The sequence below is a fragment of the Cynoglossus semilaevis genome, chromosome 3, assembly GCF_000523025.1.
Source record: "Cynoglossus semilaevis isolate Cse_v1.0 chromosome 3, Cse_v1.0, whole genome shotgun sequence".
Classification (NCBI taxonomy): domain Eukaryota; kingdom Metazoa; phylum Chordata; class Actinopteri; order Pleuronectiformes; family Cynoglossidae; genus Cynoglossus; species Cynoglossus semilaevis.
In genome coordinates, this window is record NC_024309.1 from 11,570,836 (window position 1) to 11,587,422 (window position 16,587).

The 16,587-nt window shown below is 43.5% G+C and overlaps 2 protein-coding genes and 1 long non-coding RNA gene across 13 annotated transcripts in view; all 3 read right to left on the bottom strand.

The window, feature by feature from the left end:
- LOC103377328 (receptor-type tyrosine-protein phosphatase mu-like) overlaps window positions 1-15,722 on the bottom strand; it is a 68,678-nt gene extending 52,956 nt beyond the window's left edge. For 6 of the 11 annotated variants that reach the window (XM_017031621.2, XM_017031618.2, XM_017031619.2 and 3 more), the window contains exon 1: window positions 15,386-15,722. In XM_017031621.2, coding sequence (XP_016887110.1) covers window positions 15,386-15,473 — 88 coding nt within the window. In that variant the 5' untranslated portion in view covers window positions 15,474-15,722. The remainder of the gene's footprint in view (window positions 1-15,385) is intronic. The other 5 variants (XM_017031624.2, XM_017031622.2, XM_017031626.2 and 2 more) reach the window with 2 other exon arrangements.
- Window positions 9,147-11,669, bottom strand: LOC112486852 (uncharacterized). The gene is made up of 2 exons (XR_003049413.1): window positions 11,396-11,669; window positions 9,147-11,164 (listed from the first exon to the last, which is right to left on the bottom strand). It is a non-coding gene; the product is annotated as an uncharacterized LOC112486852 (long non-coding RNA).
- Window positions 15,723-16,364: 642 nt separating the features above from the next.
- lrrc30a (leucine rich repeat containing 30a) overlaps window positions 16,365-16,587 on the bottom strand; it is an 8,878-nt gene continuing 8,655 nt past the window's right edge. Inside the window, exon 9 of the mRNA XM_008308132.3 lies at window positions 16,365-16,436. Coding sequence (XP_008306354.1) covers window positions 16,365-16,436 — 72 coding nt within the window. The remainder of the gene's footprint in view (window positions 16,437-16,587) is intronic.

Consider the following 16,587-nt stretch of genomic DNA (forward strand, 5'->3'; position numbering starts at 1 on the left):
TTTCTTTGTGTGTGTGTTGGCAGAGTGATGACAGTGAACAGAAAACACACCCCGAGGACACATCTACACAGTCAGGGTTCTGTATGTGTGTGTGTGTGTGTGTGTGTGTGTGTGTGTGTACAGCAGTAATTAATCATAATGTGCTCTTATTGATCGTCTGCCCTCTTTATTCTCCACTCGCCTGATCAATAAATACAAGTCGTCTGAAGCATCTGTGATACTACACACACACACAACCATCACACAACAGAGTACTGGTCAACTACAGTACACACAACCATTCACTGTACAACACATACAGGATGTAGTACAACTCTATAAACAGCTGTCATACTACTACAAACACAATACCTACAGATATTTGTAACAAACTTTATCCACAATTATAACTGCGTTCACATCAAAACACAGTAACACCAACACGTACTACTGCTACGTAAGTAACAACTACAGTACTAATACTTGGATTACAAAGACTACACCACAGACACACAATACTTTACATAATACCTGAGCAAATACATAAGTACACACATCATGGTTACAGTATATACACGATGAATACAAAACTATATCTTATTGTAAACAAGTACTACACAACACCTAAAGTTGTACAAACCTACAGAATTATACACTGAACTACTACACTGTACAACTGTACAGACTTGTAGACAAATACTACGATTCACGTACACGATATGTACACAGTATACTGTATATACGGTATATGGTATACATATAACTACTTCAAACTATAAAAACCCATGTGTATTTATCTTTAAGTATGTGTATACACTATTACTACTGCAGAACTATGTACAATTAAAACAACTACAGTACACTGTGAATACAGTATTACTCAAACACACACAAAACTAACTGTAACTCTAATATTTACAGTCAGTACTACATCAGTATAAACAACCACATGTCTCCTGTAGTGGGTACTGTACGTGTGTGTACGTGTGTGTGTGTGTGATGTTGACAGCATCACACCTGCTGACGACCCCACAGGGCATGACCTTTAACCTATCAGAACCCATAAGGACACGTGGTTACCACGGGGACAGGGGTTTCCTGCCAAGGTGAGGTGAAAGAACTGGAGGAGGAAAGAGACGACTTCCTGTTTCTGTCTGACCAACGCAGAGGCCGGGAACCACAGGTTCATCCAACAAAATGCACACAGAAGCTGCCGGTCAACTGCTGCCTCGTGTGGTGGCCTTGTGTCACCGAGGCAAACTCCCAAACAACACATTTAATCTCTGATTTTTTTTTCTGTATATCAAAGTATAAATCCTCATTCAGCTTCAGTTTGAAAAAAATGAAGTGAACATAGACAGCGGGTGGCGCTATTTGACAGCAATAAATGAACTCCACTTCAAGAAAACCACAAACTATCTCTTTAAAGTGTTAACAACAAGTTTATATTTGAACATCAAAGGTGTGGAAAAATGAGCCATGGTAAAAAACCTCGGGTTCTGCCTTTACACAACTTTACAGTAATCTGTGGACACACACACACACACACACACACACAGACCTGGGTGGAGCTGCACTTATTTTATTATTTTTTCAATAAACTAGTCCTCCCTTTTTTGTTACCTCCCGTCCCCCCATTTTTTCCCTCTCTCTCTTTCTCTGCCAGTGTGTGTGATGCTCGCTCGACCTCCCTGTCTCTTAAGTATTTGAGTCTGAATGAAACCATCTGGTTTTGATCAGGACAGAGAGAGAGACTGTGGTTGCAACACACACACACACACACACACACAGCTGCATCTGAACATGTGATCAGAAACAACACATTTCTGGTCGTCGTGGTAACGACAGAAGCGCTGAGTCGTCGACAAAGACAGGAGGGTTTTATTAAAATGTCTTTGTTCTTTTTTACCCCTGAAGTGTTTGAACCTTCATGAGATGCTGATCAGATCACTGACATCTGAGCAACAGCTGATCTCTGACTGAACAAACTTCACACACACACACACACACACACACACAGAAGGAGAGCGAGAGAGAGATAGAGAGAGGGGAAGAATGCATTTAGTAGAATGTGAAGTATGTGTTTAAGTGTGTGTTGTTTATAATGTGATAATGGTGGTGGTCTCCGTCCTCTCCCTGTGTGTATGTGTGTATGTGTGTATGGCCTATAGTGTGTAGTCCTCTGACAGAGAGCGGTTTGTTCACTTGGACTCCACAGCGAGCTGCAGCAGAATGTTAACGACACTGAACACAGAGGAAACATGGAGGCGCTCTGGCCGCGCTGCGTCACCATTACAGCAGAAAAAGTGTGGAAAACACCGGAGAGATGAGGAAGATGGATGGAAAACAAACGGCTGAGGAATGATTACAGGAACCGGCGAGGAACGTCGAGAGAACATGTGAAAAGACTGCGAGCCGTGTCATTAAAGCAAAGGAGAAGAGCAAAAAAAAAAGAAAAAGAAAAAAAGAAAAATTAAATTAGAAAAATATATGAAAAATATTTTTTGAACATTCTGATAATGACAAAAGAACCACAGACCAGAAACATGAAAAAAATCAGAGAGAGAGGAGCGTGGTGTTGGAAACGACTAATGAGAAAAAACATGAAAAAGATGAGAAACATGAAAAGATATACAAAAACAAAGAGAGATAAAAAAGAGATGCTGAAAATGAAAAGTGTGTGATCTAGAAACCTCTTCATCGAGACGTAACAGGTGGACTCTGGGTCGAGACGGAAACGTTTTAACGTTAAAGAAAAGTTAATAAGACGGAGAAGAGAACTTAAATCTGTGTGTGTGTGTGCATCAGTGATTACAATAATCCAGAGTTGCGTCTTAAAGATGAAATTTTCATCTTTCATCTCCATCTGTCCTGCAGGAAACAGCTGCTTCCTCACACAACGGAAACTCCTCCCACTTTAATTCTGTCTCTAGGCTCCGCCCCCAAACAGACTCATCCTGCAGCGTGGAATAACTTTCCCATCATTTTGATTTAAAAAAAAAAAGTTCTTTTTACTCACACTGTCAACAAACTCAAATATCCTACATTAGTTAAGATGCAGAAATGAACATTAACTTTACATCTACATGTGTTTCACTTCATTTAAAATATTTCGTTTTCTATTTTTGGTCAAATTTTAACTATTTTTGGGCTAACTCTGTCACCCTGTTTTTTTCGGTTGAACTTTATTTATTTGGCTTGGCTCAGATCTTTTTCGCCACAAACATCGAGGTAAAAGTTGTTTTTCAATTTTTTTCAATTTTTTTCAATTTTTATTTTCAAATCCGAGTTGTTTTTCAATTTTTTTCAATTTTTATTTTCAAATCCATCCCTGTTAGAAGTGTTTGGACACCACGGTTTTAGGCTTTGACTTTTTCAGCACATTTACATCAGTCTTATTGGTTCATCAATCAAAACACAAACTTGTGAACAACACACACACACACACACACACACACATTCACAGATACATGCTAATTAGAAGGGTGTAACCAGGGTGAGCTAATGTGCTCACAATTAGCCATTAGCTCGTGGTCATGCTAAAAGCTAACAACACCAAAACCACAAGAGGTGATCGTACTGGACCGGACAGACGGAAAGAGGTGACACGTGCCGCTCCCAGCAGCCCCACAGGTTTGGACTGTGTGTGTGTGTGAGTGTGTGAGTGATCCAGAGTGACAGTGGACACACACAACTATGACAGACAGCAGTGGTGGCATTTAGCTGGTGAGAGCGACACACACACACACACACACACAAACAGACCAACAGTGAGGATAAAACAAAATGGCAGCACAGTGAGACGGACAGGGGGAGACAGACAAGGAGACAGACAAGGAGACGAGGAGTCCAAAGGAGAACAGAAGGAAATGAGTTATGAAACAGACGAAGGAGAAGAAGAATGTTGGAACCATCAACTTTATAGGTGTGAAAAAACAAACATGTTTCACCATTTACTTTCTGCTAAGATGGTTTTAAGAGACGGCACCTGAGAGCAGCAGCCGCCGCCGCCACCAACAGGAAGTAGAGAGAAGTTGTTTTGAAACTTCATTGTGTTAAAACTCTTAAATCGTTAATTTTCTCCACAGACCAAAGTTCATTTCTCATCTGGCCAAACCATTAAACAACAAACTTCTTTTTGTTTTCCTCACACCAAAGTCCATGGAGAAAATCAATGTTTTTCCACGGTAGGAGAAGAGTTTCCTGATCTACGTCTGCCTCCGTCACCAGGTTTAAATCTCCTACTCTGTAACTTTGGAGTTTCGCTCTCTGGTTCCTGATTTACCCCAGTGACACAAACTGTCTTCGGGGGGCAGCGGTGAGCCACCGACTCCTGCGTCTCCCTGAGATAAAATCACTAATTGTCTCTATGGGCTTTGGTGTGGTTTCCAAACTAAAGTTTCCAATGTCAACAGTGAGATAAAACACAACAGAGTCTGAAGAGTCCACGTATTATTGAAGACAAAGTCACATTTTAGCCTCTGTGTCTCCACCCTCACAGCAGGGGGCACTCAAAGCAGGGTCAGTGATTATCTGTCAGTACTTCAAACAAATACCTCGACCATTACTCCTAAAAGCCGTGTACTCTGACACATGTGCCTGTCTTCAGCTGTGGACAACTGTCCATCACGGGTTTGAAGTTCAGTGTCCTCACAGAGACAGAAGTACAAATGCTGTGTGTGTCTGTGTGTGTGTGTAAACTGTGATCTCCAGCAGGAGCACTAAATTGGTGCTAACAGCGTTAGCTTTAGCGCAGCGAGCTAACCAGCCTCAGGCCAAGCATGAATAATGCAGCAGTCAGCCCAGTGCCTCTGGGTGTGTGTGTGTGTGTGTGTGTGTGTGCGCGCACGCATCACTGTCTGTATATGATGGTATTTGAATAATATGCTAATTACTAATAATTACCCTGTAACATACACTCCCAGATTATCTGCCCCGCTCCCCCTTCTCCTCCTCCGTCTATTTCCTTCCTTCCTCCTCCTCATCCTCTGCCTTTTCCTCCTCTGGAATGTAACTCCTTTTGTCAAGGACGAGGACGAGGAGGAGGAGGAGGAGAAGGAGGAGGAGCGGGGTGAAGACCAGGCAGGGTCACGGCAGAACCTCCTGGAGCATCACAAACAAGCAGAACCTCAGGAGGACGGTGGATGTGGCATCAGCCGGAGCCGGAATGAAAAACCAAAAAAAAAAAAAAAAGTTCTAAATTGGAAAAAAAAGTGCAGATACTGATCATAACCCAGCTCCATTCAGAGCCTCGTGGCTTCCAGGAACCCTGACCGTGTTAGCAGCAGTGACGTGCTCCTAAAATTCCATCGTTCCGACATCATCGACAGGGAGTTTCACTCATTTATTTACCACTTCAACTTAAAGCAACACTGCCCGTCCGTTCTTAGACAACACTCCATACTGATGGGAGTGTAGTTCCTCCCTCGAACCGTCACACCCCGTGAGGACATCACGGTGGGAAGAATCGAGGAAAAAAACCCACATTCGTGGTTTCGTCTGGGAACCAGATTTTCAGGATACAAACTGATGTGGTTTCGTCTGGGAACCAGATTTTCAGACTGATATTCTGGTGGTGAAGGTGACGGCAGGATTTAAAAGAACAGAACAATGAAGGCCAAGTTCTGAGGCTTTTTTTCTTTTCTTGATTTTTCTTCATGATTCAAATGTGACGGGGAATTCAACCTGCAAACACTTGTTTTCAGTCTGACCGAAATTATCATTCCTGGATTTTTTTTCACAGTTGAATAAGTTTTGTTTTTCAGATGTACTGAGTACAACCTTGTAGCAATTACTGTGACTAAGTGAGGTGGTGGTACTGGAAGTACTTTGAAATATTTACACAACAGGTGACTGCGTGTCTGGACTTGTCTTTAAAGAGTCCTCGACAAAAAGTCTGCCTGGAGAGAACCTCCATCCAACCAAACAAACTACATTTGTGAGGTCAAAAGTACAGACACATTAAAAAAAAAACTAAAAACTAAAAAGAACTTTTTATTTATCCCTCACAGACTTTCATTTATGAAACACAGATGTTGACCAAAACTACTGCAACTCAAGTCAGATTGTGGAGCATTTAGGGTCAAAACAACAACGTGTTTTTAATGGAACCTAGATCTGAAAATTTTAGGTTGATTTTTTGTAGAAGATAAAATCTATTTTTTCCAGTTTTTCAAATCTAGTTTTCCCCTCTTAAAAAAAAAACAACGCAAAAACATTTCTTTTGTTCTAGACGATCACGACCGGTTTCACTTTCACATCATCGTTGAGCAGACGGAGATTTTAATTAAAAATGTGAATAATCCAGAGGAAACAGAGAAGATTAGAGGAGATCATAAAAAAAAATACAGGTCAGGTCATAGACGAGGTCGTCTCACACACACACACACACACACACAGACTTCTGGATGACAGGAGGATTGTGGGATTGAAGAAAATGTCACTTGCCCTGATAAGATTCTGTCAAAGACTTCTTATGTGTTGAAGACTCTTAGAATGAGGTCAAACTCCGTCTGAACGGAGGTCAGTTTGTCATTAATACAGACCCATAATGCACTGCAATAAAACGTCACAACATAAGACACCAAAGTTTTAACTCACTTATAAATGTATCTAATTTTGCCATTTATTTCCACTGATGGTTTTGCGTCCGTCAGTTTGCAGCAACATCCAGTTCTTATTCACGCTCTACGACAGTGACTGAGAGGAAGGTACCAGCGGGCGAGTGAGCACCGAGACAATAAGGAGTGAAAGAGAGAGAGCGAGACTTTTGTGCTCTACTGACTCATCATAAATCTGTGTGTGTGTGTGTGTGTGTGTGTGTGTGAAAAAGATCAATACAGCAGCAGATTGTCGCTGAATTCATCTTCGGACATTTCATTCAAACAGCTTCAGGACACAGATCATGTTCCTGAACGCAGCAGACAGTGAACACACCTCTCACACCCTGACAGGAAACACACAAATCACTGCAACTGTCGATGGTGGGCGTGGCCTGACCCCCTTTTTTTTAAGACCTCATTTTTTAAGCAGCGTATTATCTGTCCTGGCCGACTTTGTCGAATCCCGACGATGGAAGGCCAACTTTATCTGCTGGATTCTATGTTTAGAAATATGAACGTCCAAGAACGGCAGCTGAGAGGAGATCTGCCAAGTTCACTGGTCAGACGGTGGCATTTACTTTAGTTGGACGTTTGAAATGTTTACAGAAGAAAGAAGTGTGTTTATACCAAACATGACTAAAACAAAATGTCCAAAAAATACAAATTAATCTGCTGATATCCATTAATTATGAATTTTATTTATTAAACATTATATTTATGACTCTACACTAAAGAAGAATATCGTTCAGATAGAAGGAGAATTTTGGAAGAAACTCACTTTAAAGTCTTGCTGGGCTCTTCTTAACGAACCCATACTGTGGTACAAAATGTAAACACTATATTTTGTAAAAATCGTAAATATAATTAAATCGACTACGTCGGTCAAATGACGCCAACAGAATCTCTCTGACAAAATGTTTACTGTTTTTCTATGTGAGAAGTTGTTAATTTCTGCCAGCCAAGCTCAAGGAGGCCTGTGTTTTTCAGAACAACCCCTGCTGGCCAGCAGTGGCACTGCACCCTGAAGAGCATTTTACAATGCTTGACAAAAAAAATGTTTTACTCAGGAAGCGTGTAATTTTTCTGGGTGCAGGTCAGTGAACCAGGGACCGCTGTAATCCCGACAAAATTGATGAGGTAAAATACACACCAACACAAGACGTGTAAATGTCAGAGATGAAGAGCAGACCACAGTCTACCTCTCACCCTCTGACTCCTCCCACCTCACCCCCTCGCCCCCCGACCGCAGAGCGGTGAAGGTCATGTGTGACCTCCAGCTGAGACGGAGGAGCAGATCATTGACTCTGGCAGAGGCTGAAAAGGTCGACTCCCCGAGGAGGCAACACACAACCGACAAAACACACCAGTGCACCGCACACACGCGTACGCCGGCACATGGCGCCTTGAACGCTAACAGCAGGTGTGTCACATTATCATCAACAAAGACAATAACAGGGAATCAACAGACAAGTCACAACGAGACCAGAGAAGATGAGTGTGAGACGACGAGAGCAAAGCTTAAATCAAATTAATCACCTCGGCTCCGACTCTGAGATCTGTGAAAACCCAACCGCTCATTCTGCTCTACCAAAAATCAAATTAATCACCTCGGCTCCGACTTTGAGATCTGTGAAAACGTCCACAGAGAAAACTGGTGATTTGAGCTCAAAGTGACAAAAGAACCGCTGCCTCGTGTGGTCAGTTTGATGGAACGGCGTGACGTGTGAGATCAGTGATTTTCCCCGTGGACTTTGGTTTTACAAGTGATTTACAAACTTTGACTTTCTGTAAAAAAAAAGAGCAATTTTCACGTCACAAAGACACGATGTTGTGCGTGTGTGTTTGGTCAGTCAGTTTAACAAAAGTTCGAAAGAACGCGATGATTTCTACCCAAATTTCCTGATAGAGACTTGGGCCTGTGTGTCCCCTGAGCCAAAATCAGTGATTTTCTCCAAGGACTGTGGTGTGGAAGGCTGTGCCACAGTAAGATAAAGCTGTGAACAGCGTCTAAAGATACGGCAGATTTAAGGTGAAGTACGTTTTATGAGCCCAGCCTTTTGTAGAGTGGCTAAAAAAAATACAATGGAACGGGCAGAAAAACAACCATCAGCTGTGTGTGTGTGTGTGTGTTATCAGCTCTCTCTCTCTCTCTCTCTCTCACACACACTCTCTCTTATCAGTTCCCTCTCACTCACCTTTTTCCTTTTTTTCCCCCCATCTTTTTTACCTCTCTCTCTCTCTCTCACTCTTTGCCTGCAGCTTCCTTATGGCACTCGACCACTAATGCAGCTGTGCTGGGAGGAAGGCCTGGGGTGGGCACTTACATCAGCCACCCTCACCCACCCGTGTGCACTCCCTCACCCTCAGCCTTTGCATCAGCCCACGTCTACCTCTGTGTTTCACTGTTTACTGTGTCTTTAATGTCACACTTTCACACTGGGCTCAGTGACGACGACGACAACGACGACAACAACGACGACGACGACGAAGACGATGATGATGATTAAGATGAAGAAGAAGAATCTTGTTTTTCTGTCTACAAAGTTCTGAATGAACCGATGTTGGTTTCGTTTTTGTCTTGGACGTAGAAGTTAAAAATCCCCATCAAGGTCAAGGGAACGACCGAGGGAAACAAAAACAACGAAGACTGTATGGTGGCAGACCAACACGTATCAGTTAACGACCAGGTGCTGCTAATGTTCGAACTGAAATGAAAGCACGATTTTTCCAAAGTTATCGTAGTCTTAATGTGGAGTCTCACTAACGCCTGTAGGTCGGCTACGTCCTGTTTTTATATACAGTCTACGGTGCTGCCACACGATACACACCACACACTAATGTTATTGTTTTCACCCAATGACTAGTGCAGTTTAAGGAAAGCGGTTACTTACAACCCCCTCTCTCTCTCCCTTCCTCCTCCCTCCCTCCCTCCCCTCTCTCTCTCTCTGTACATCTTTAACCTCTCTTAACCTCAACAGTCCCACAGGTGATTCTTGGTGTCCTGCGGTTACACTCTGACACACATACAGCCAATCATTAATCAGCCCCAGGAAACACACACACTCACACACTCACACGCACCAACGGACACACAGACACACGTGCGCTGACCCAGAAACTTGTCCTCGGCTCAAAGACGTTCCCCTAACAGGAGGTCGTCGCTGAGCGTCGCTGAGCAGAGCTCCTGTTTACAGAGGTCAGTGAAAGCAGCGCCGGAGGAACATGGATGTGTCAGTGACGCCCGCGCTGACCCTCACAGGAGAGGTTCTCTCTCTCTCTTTCTCTATGTCTCTCTCTCTGTCTGTCTTACACACACACACACAGTAGGACAGACCAACACAAAGGTCAGAGGTCATGATGTTTTGGTCTGTTTCCATGGTTTCACTGGTTGCTTTCTCAGAACAGAGGCTGACAGGTGCCTACAGATTGATAATGTTAGTAGGAAGTGGGCGGGGCTAGACCACACCCAGAAAAAAGAGACCGTGAACGGACGCCATTAACGAACCCGATAAGTGAGAAATCTGTGGCGTCATTCAGTACTACACATACTGTAGTACACCAGGACAAATACTGTGTAGTACTGTGTCCTGAGTTACTACGGTGAACTGGAATGGAACCAAACATCCTCAACTCTTCTGAGTCCTGCCACCAGGGGGCTTTAAAATCAGTTTTTGCTCATTAACATGGCACATGCAGAGCACGCTGCGCTCGGACTGGTTGACATCATCACCATTAGAGACACGCTGCAGATAGATAAATAGCATTATTGATCCCAACAAGGAGCAATTTATTTACAGCTTTAACCAGCCTTCAGGAGGCCGGGGGAATCAGGCACTCAGAGGCAGCTACATGACGGCACCGGGTAAAAACCTGGACTTTCAGGACCCCCTGGTTACAGAACTTCAAAGTCTCTTAAGTTGGTCTTATAAATTACAACAACTGAGACTGATCTCTGATTGGTCGCTGAGAAAAAAAAAAAAAAGCACCTTAAAACTGAGGGGAGCTGAAAACAGCTGAACAGCAGGAAACTGCATGAATATTTAATCACACACACACACACACACACACACACACACACACGCACGCACACACAAACTGAGTGTGAATATTTACTGTAGTAATTTAGGTTAAACTGCAGCCTCTGGGCCTAAACTCCCAGAAGGCTTTAATGCATGTGTGCGTACGCGTGTGTGTGTGTGTGTGTGGAGCTGGCATCACTTTCAGATCATTATTATAATTACTATGATAAAAGAAGAGAAAATATCAGAAAAGGAGCAGTTTTGCCCGTTCCCCATCTGCAGACATCAAGTCGGTTCAACTGAGAAGAATTCAAAGAAAATGTTCATCAAAACACAGAGCACGCCAACAGTTAGCCTTCAGACAACGACGACCAAAGTGGACGCTCAGCCATAGGACGGTGGATTTTACAGTCGAGGTGACCGTCAGACCTTTTGAGGTAGTTTAAACTTTATCCAGGAGAGGGCGCTAAGAGCTTTCTCACTGATGTCATTTTTTCTGTTAGCAAGCAAGACGATTCTGTAAGTCCACTGGGATCTTTAGTGGCCAACAGATTGGACACCGAGCTTTCTCACTGATGTCATCATCCATCCATCCATTTTCATTTGTTACCGGGTCGTGGGGGCAGCAGCCGTCACCCAAATCACATTGCACCGTACCAACCCCCCTGAACCTTACTGTGGGTGCTGAGTCCACTGGAGTCCAACCGCCCTAACTGGGATTCGATCCTGCTCAGGAGGTGAACCCTGGGGTTCCACACCAATGACAGAGACATGGCCTCTGGGTCAAAGCTCCACTTGTCAAAAACAGACTGAATCTAAAGTTAGTTGGACAGAACCTTAAATCCTGGATGTGGAGTTCAGTCACGTCGGTTCTTAACTGTTACTGTCCAACCTTTAACTGACCAGAGCCTTATATCTGTCAAGTTCAACACCTGTTCTGATCACACAGAGACGACAACCAACTGTTACTGCTGTGGAAACTGACGAAGGCACCACCGAAGAAGACCATGACCCACAAAATAACATTATTCAACTGCCAGCAGGGCTTTGTGTGGGTTTTGAGGGGGAGGGCGGGGGGACCGGGGGGGGGGCTCCACACCACATGTACGGTCTCTGAAGATCTTCAGAGGTGAAGAACATCATGTAAAACATTTCCATCTTGATCCTAAGACAGAGTGACAGCCTAATCTGACGTGTGTGTGATGGGGTTTTTAAAAAAGGTTTTAGGTTGAATTCCTTTGCTTTGTAAATGTAATGACACAATAAACTGACCTGTCAAAGCAGAGTGTGTGTGTGTGTGTGTGTGTGTGTTAGATTAGGATCCTCAGCTTCATGTCTCATGTTAAACAAAGCATCTTAATCCAGCCTCTCTGATCTAATCTGATCCAATCCCTGCTGCCTGTGCAGACGCTGCTTCTGAAAAGCAGAGGCCGCCTTAATCCCAGAGGCCGCCGGGCCCCGGCGCTGCTTCTCCTTTTTTCTCCCGCGACTCTAATCCGACACACAACGGCCGTGGACACGGAAGTGCCACAGGAAGGTTCTCTGATGTTGGTGGATTAAAGATTAGAGGAAGAAAAGGATTGTATGTTTAAAAAATGATTGCCACCAAAACTATAGAAGGAGATGAAGAAGAGGAGGAGGAGGATGAAGAGGAAGAGCTGGAGGAGTGGAAGAAGGGAGGGTGGGTGAAGGAGGGAAAAAGGGAGGAGGGAGGCAGGGGGGAGAGAGGAGAAGGCTCTTCATCATTTCACACTCACAGGGAAAACTGGGCAAGTAAATAGAGGAAGGAAGGAAAGAGGGAAGAGTTTGAAGAGGGAGAATTAACTCACACACACACACACACACACAGTGTTACAGTCTTTGTGTGAGTGTGTGTGTGTGTGTGTGTGTTAAATCTGTGGGCATCATTAAAACCCTGACGAGACAGAACAAAGAGCTGACTGCACCTGAACACACACACAATGAAAAACCTAAAGTCCTGAATCAGCGACCGTCCTGAACTTGGACACTCCAGGTCACCAGAGAGTTTCAACATATGTGTGTGTGTGTAAACAACTATACATTCACCCTCACATTCACACCTGCACTCAATTTAGAGTCTGGAACCCTAATCTGGAAGTTTCTAGTCTGTAAGAGGAATGTGACGCACACACACACACGCACGCACGCGCGTTCACACATGCACACACACGCTCTGGGACACCAGTGTAACGTTCCTGCTGAAAGGCAACAATAAAAGATAACCACTATGCCGCTCACATTCCCACACCAAAGTCCCTGCAGAAAAGCAGTGTTTTTAGCTCCCAGGACAGTGGAGCCGCTGCACCGCTGCTGCACCGCTGCTGCACCGCTGCTGCCTCCTGTTGTCACCCACTGACTCTGGGGTGAACCTGGGTGAGCGGGTCCAAACACCCCAGTTACAATGTGACACATCAAAACTCAGATCCAGAGACATCAGTGGACGAACAAACCCCGTGAAGCGTGAGGTAAAATCAATGATTTTCTCTATGGACTTTGGTGAGGGGAGGAAATGATTCATTTTTTTTAAATAAAAAAAATGGCGGTGAGGGGAGGAAATGATTCATTTTTTAAATTAAAAAAAAAAAAAAAAAAAAAGGGGTCAGGCTTACAGTGACACAGACGTAAAAAAAAAAGGCAAAACATTTTTTTTTAAAGAGGTCAGCCTTGCAGAGACACAGACAAGTGACCATAGTCTTGATGATGCACAAACACACACACACAGGGCCAGACACATCATCGATAAGGCCGATCAATCTGACGTCAATAGAAGAATCAGTCAGAGTTCTGTCCTGACCCACCGTCTGTCTCTGCTGGACTCTACTGTTTCTACTCTGCAGCAAACGCACCATCGGTGCAACTACAAATGCTCTGTCAATACATCAATCATCCCACGGACGAATAAATCATTCATGTCATCATCCGTCGGTTCGATCGCTCCACCGATCAATCACTGCTGCAGCAGTCGGATAAAATCAGTGGAAGGACCTTAGTGTGTCTTTAATTGTCTCCACTCTGGACTTTTCCTGCTGTAATCAATCAAATCAAACTAGGCAATAATTAAAGTTATCGATAATGTAACTAGTTGTTATGGGCAAAAAAAAAAAATACTACAATGATGGAGGAGGAAAACGTTAAACAAGGGTTTAGTTCGATCAAACGTGACGTATTTGATCAGCTCAGGTACAGGACGATCAATCAATGCTCAAACTTTTGTAGCTCAGGTACAGGACGATCAATCAATGGTCAAACTTTTATAAAAATTCCAGTTTCTGGACTTGTTATGGGCAAGTCTGGGAGTCTGAACTGAACCTGAACGGATCTGGTCCTCATGTGGACCTGACTGGACCCTGTCCCAGACCCTGTCCCAGACTCTGTACCAGACTCTGTATCAGTCTTCACTGGACTATGTGGCTATTTTCCTCTCGACCGTTTTTTATTTTTCAGTCTGAAACAAACAGCCCTAAATCTGGTCTCTGGTCTGTGTTGGTTTTCTGCTGCTTGTATCTGGCCGTGTTTTTTTTTTGTTTTTGCAGTGGTCGTCAGGACTGGACTCTGTCCATGGTCTCAGACTCTGGAGTCGTTACAAGCGACTCACAATTAAACGCGATCACATCTGGTCTCCGATGATTTTCTTTTTTCTCTCTTTTTTTCTGAGCTGCTCTCCACCAGACCAGCCTTCATCTCCACCCAGTTTCTACAGAACTCCACCAGACCTCACTGGTCTGAACTAGATTCTCAAACAAAATAAGACTGGTCTAAAACACCAGTGTTTCTGTTCAGAGCTCTTCACCAGACTCTGTGTCTGCTGGTTGACTCTGCATGATTCCACTGGACCCCAGCGTCGCTGTGACATCAAATCATTATTACTTTTATTAGTATTATTATTCATTAACTAACTGAGGATCGTTACTTCAATTAAATAATTAATCATCTGGTTAATTACATGCGGGAAACTGTGAATAATCGTCAAGTAGCTGTGTGGCAGAATTCAACCACAAATATTAGATTTACTTTCAATAAAAAGAAAATATAAATTTGATAAAGTAAATCATTGAACTTGTTCTAATTCAAAAACGTGTAAGAAAATAATAGTTAATTATTTAAAAAATAGTTAATATTTATAATGACAGTCCATTTGTGGACCTACTGAGGTTTTAATACGTGGTTCTGAACCTGGAACTGATCCGGGTCCATGGTCTCTACGTCGTTTCTGGACTCTTTCTGCCAGACTGTATCTGCATGTTGTCTCTGTGGGACCGAACTGGACTGGATTTACACGAGTCTGGTTCGAACCTGACCACATCGGGTCTCTACAGGGTTCGGTCCGGACTTCACGCCCCCCCCCCACCCCCACCCCCCCATTTCCTGCTGGACCGAACTGTTCACTTTAGTCTCCGCAGTTTTCTCATTTGAGTCCGACTCTGACATCGTTAAACCGGGACTGCTGTCCCCCCCAGACCCTGAGTCTAACCGGACTCCGCTGGTCTCTGCCGGACCCAGTTTCCCAGTTTCTCTACTCTACTGGACTCCCTCTGGTGTCTCCAGTCCTGTCGAGGACTCCTCCTCTGGTCCGAGGTTCTGGTTCTGACTCAAAGTTTTTGGGAGCTGAGATCAGCTGAAGAGGGGAGGGAGGGGGGGCAGAAGGGAGAATTTTCCAACTGGGAACACCGAGGAAGTCCAGAGCGCGCATAACACGAAAACCAGCACAGACCAGGACCAGAACTAAGAGCCGGACCAGAACCGGGTCGCCGTGTGTCTTCTTACCTTTAAAGGTGTCCGCGCGCGCGCCACTTAGTCCCAGTGAGAGCAGAAAAAGGCAGTAGGACAGGAGGAAAGTTCCGGTCCGCTCCATGTTCACAGACAGAGACGGGGAGAGGGGGGAGGGAGGGGGTCAACTCTTCACCTTCTTCTTCTTCTTCGTTCTCTTCTTCTCCTCTTCTTCACGCACTGTCACATTCTGTCACACACACCCAGAGAATGAGACAGAGAGGAGTAAGTGTGTGTGTATGTGTATGTGTGTGTGTTTGAGCCGCTACTGCTTCTTTTACCAGAGAGGCAGTGACGTCACAGGGGCGAGAGACTTTAGGGGAGAGGGAGAGAGAGAGAGAGGCAGGGGCAGCGAAGAGAGAGAGAGACAGAGACAGAGAGAGAGAGGACTTCTGGTGTAGAAAGAGGAAAAAGACAGAACTTTAAAAAATTATTATTATTACTTGAAGTAAATCTTTATTCAGAAAGAAAAAGAAAAAAACGTAAAGCGTACGAAACACGCAGAGCATCGTTCGGAAATATAATTAAAATGAAAAAATCAAATATATATTGAAAAAGTGTACCAGAGGTGATAAAGTATTTTAAAAAATAAAAATATGTTTCTGTTGTTGTGTCCTATATATAAAAAATAATTGTAAATGAATAACGAAACATGACAAAAAACTCTGTTCGGAGATTTAAAAACACGTCATTGTCTTAGTCTTTCATTAAAAAACATATAATGTTTCCTACGTCCGTATGTTTTATGCTTATTTTCACCTAAAGTCAGAAAATACTAGGTATCTTCTCACAATTTTCTTCCGTTCTATGCAGTTGTTACATCGTAGCCTTATTTAACAATTTCTAAGTAATTTTAATATAAAATATGTATTTATTATTTTTAATTAATTATGTCTCTATTCGAACTTTTTATTTCTCTCTGTAACGTGTTTTGCAGACGTCCGCCTCCTTCACAAAAGTTTTATTTATAATCCTTCTAATTGAGAGCCACATGTGTCGGAGTTTCAGATTTCAGGACAAAGTTTTTTTCCCTTTCTCTTGCTGCCCCCTATAGGCGAAGCACGCATATGCGCACACACGCAAATATGCTCAAAAGAAGGAGTGTCCTGCCCTCTGCTGGCCACATTGAGGTACAACAGTCAGTCAAAAAATAGGGTAACGATACGAAAAAATAAACAGAAAAAAGGAGGAAAATGGAG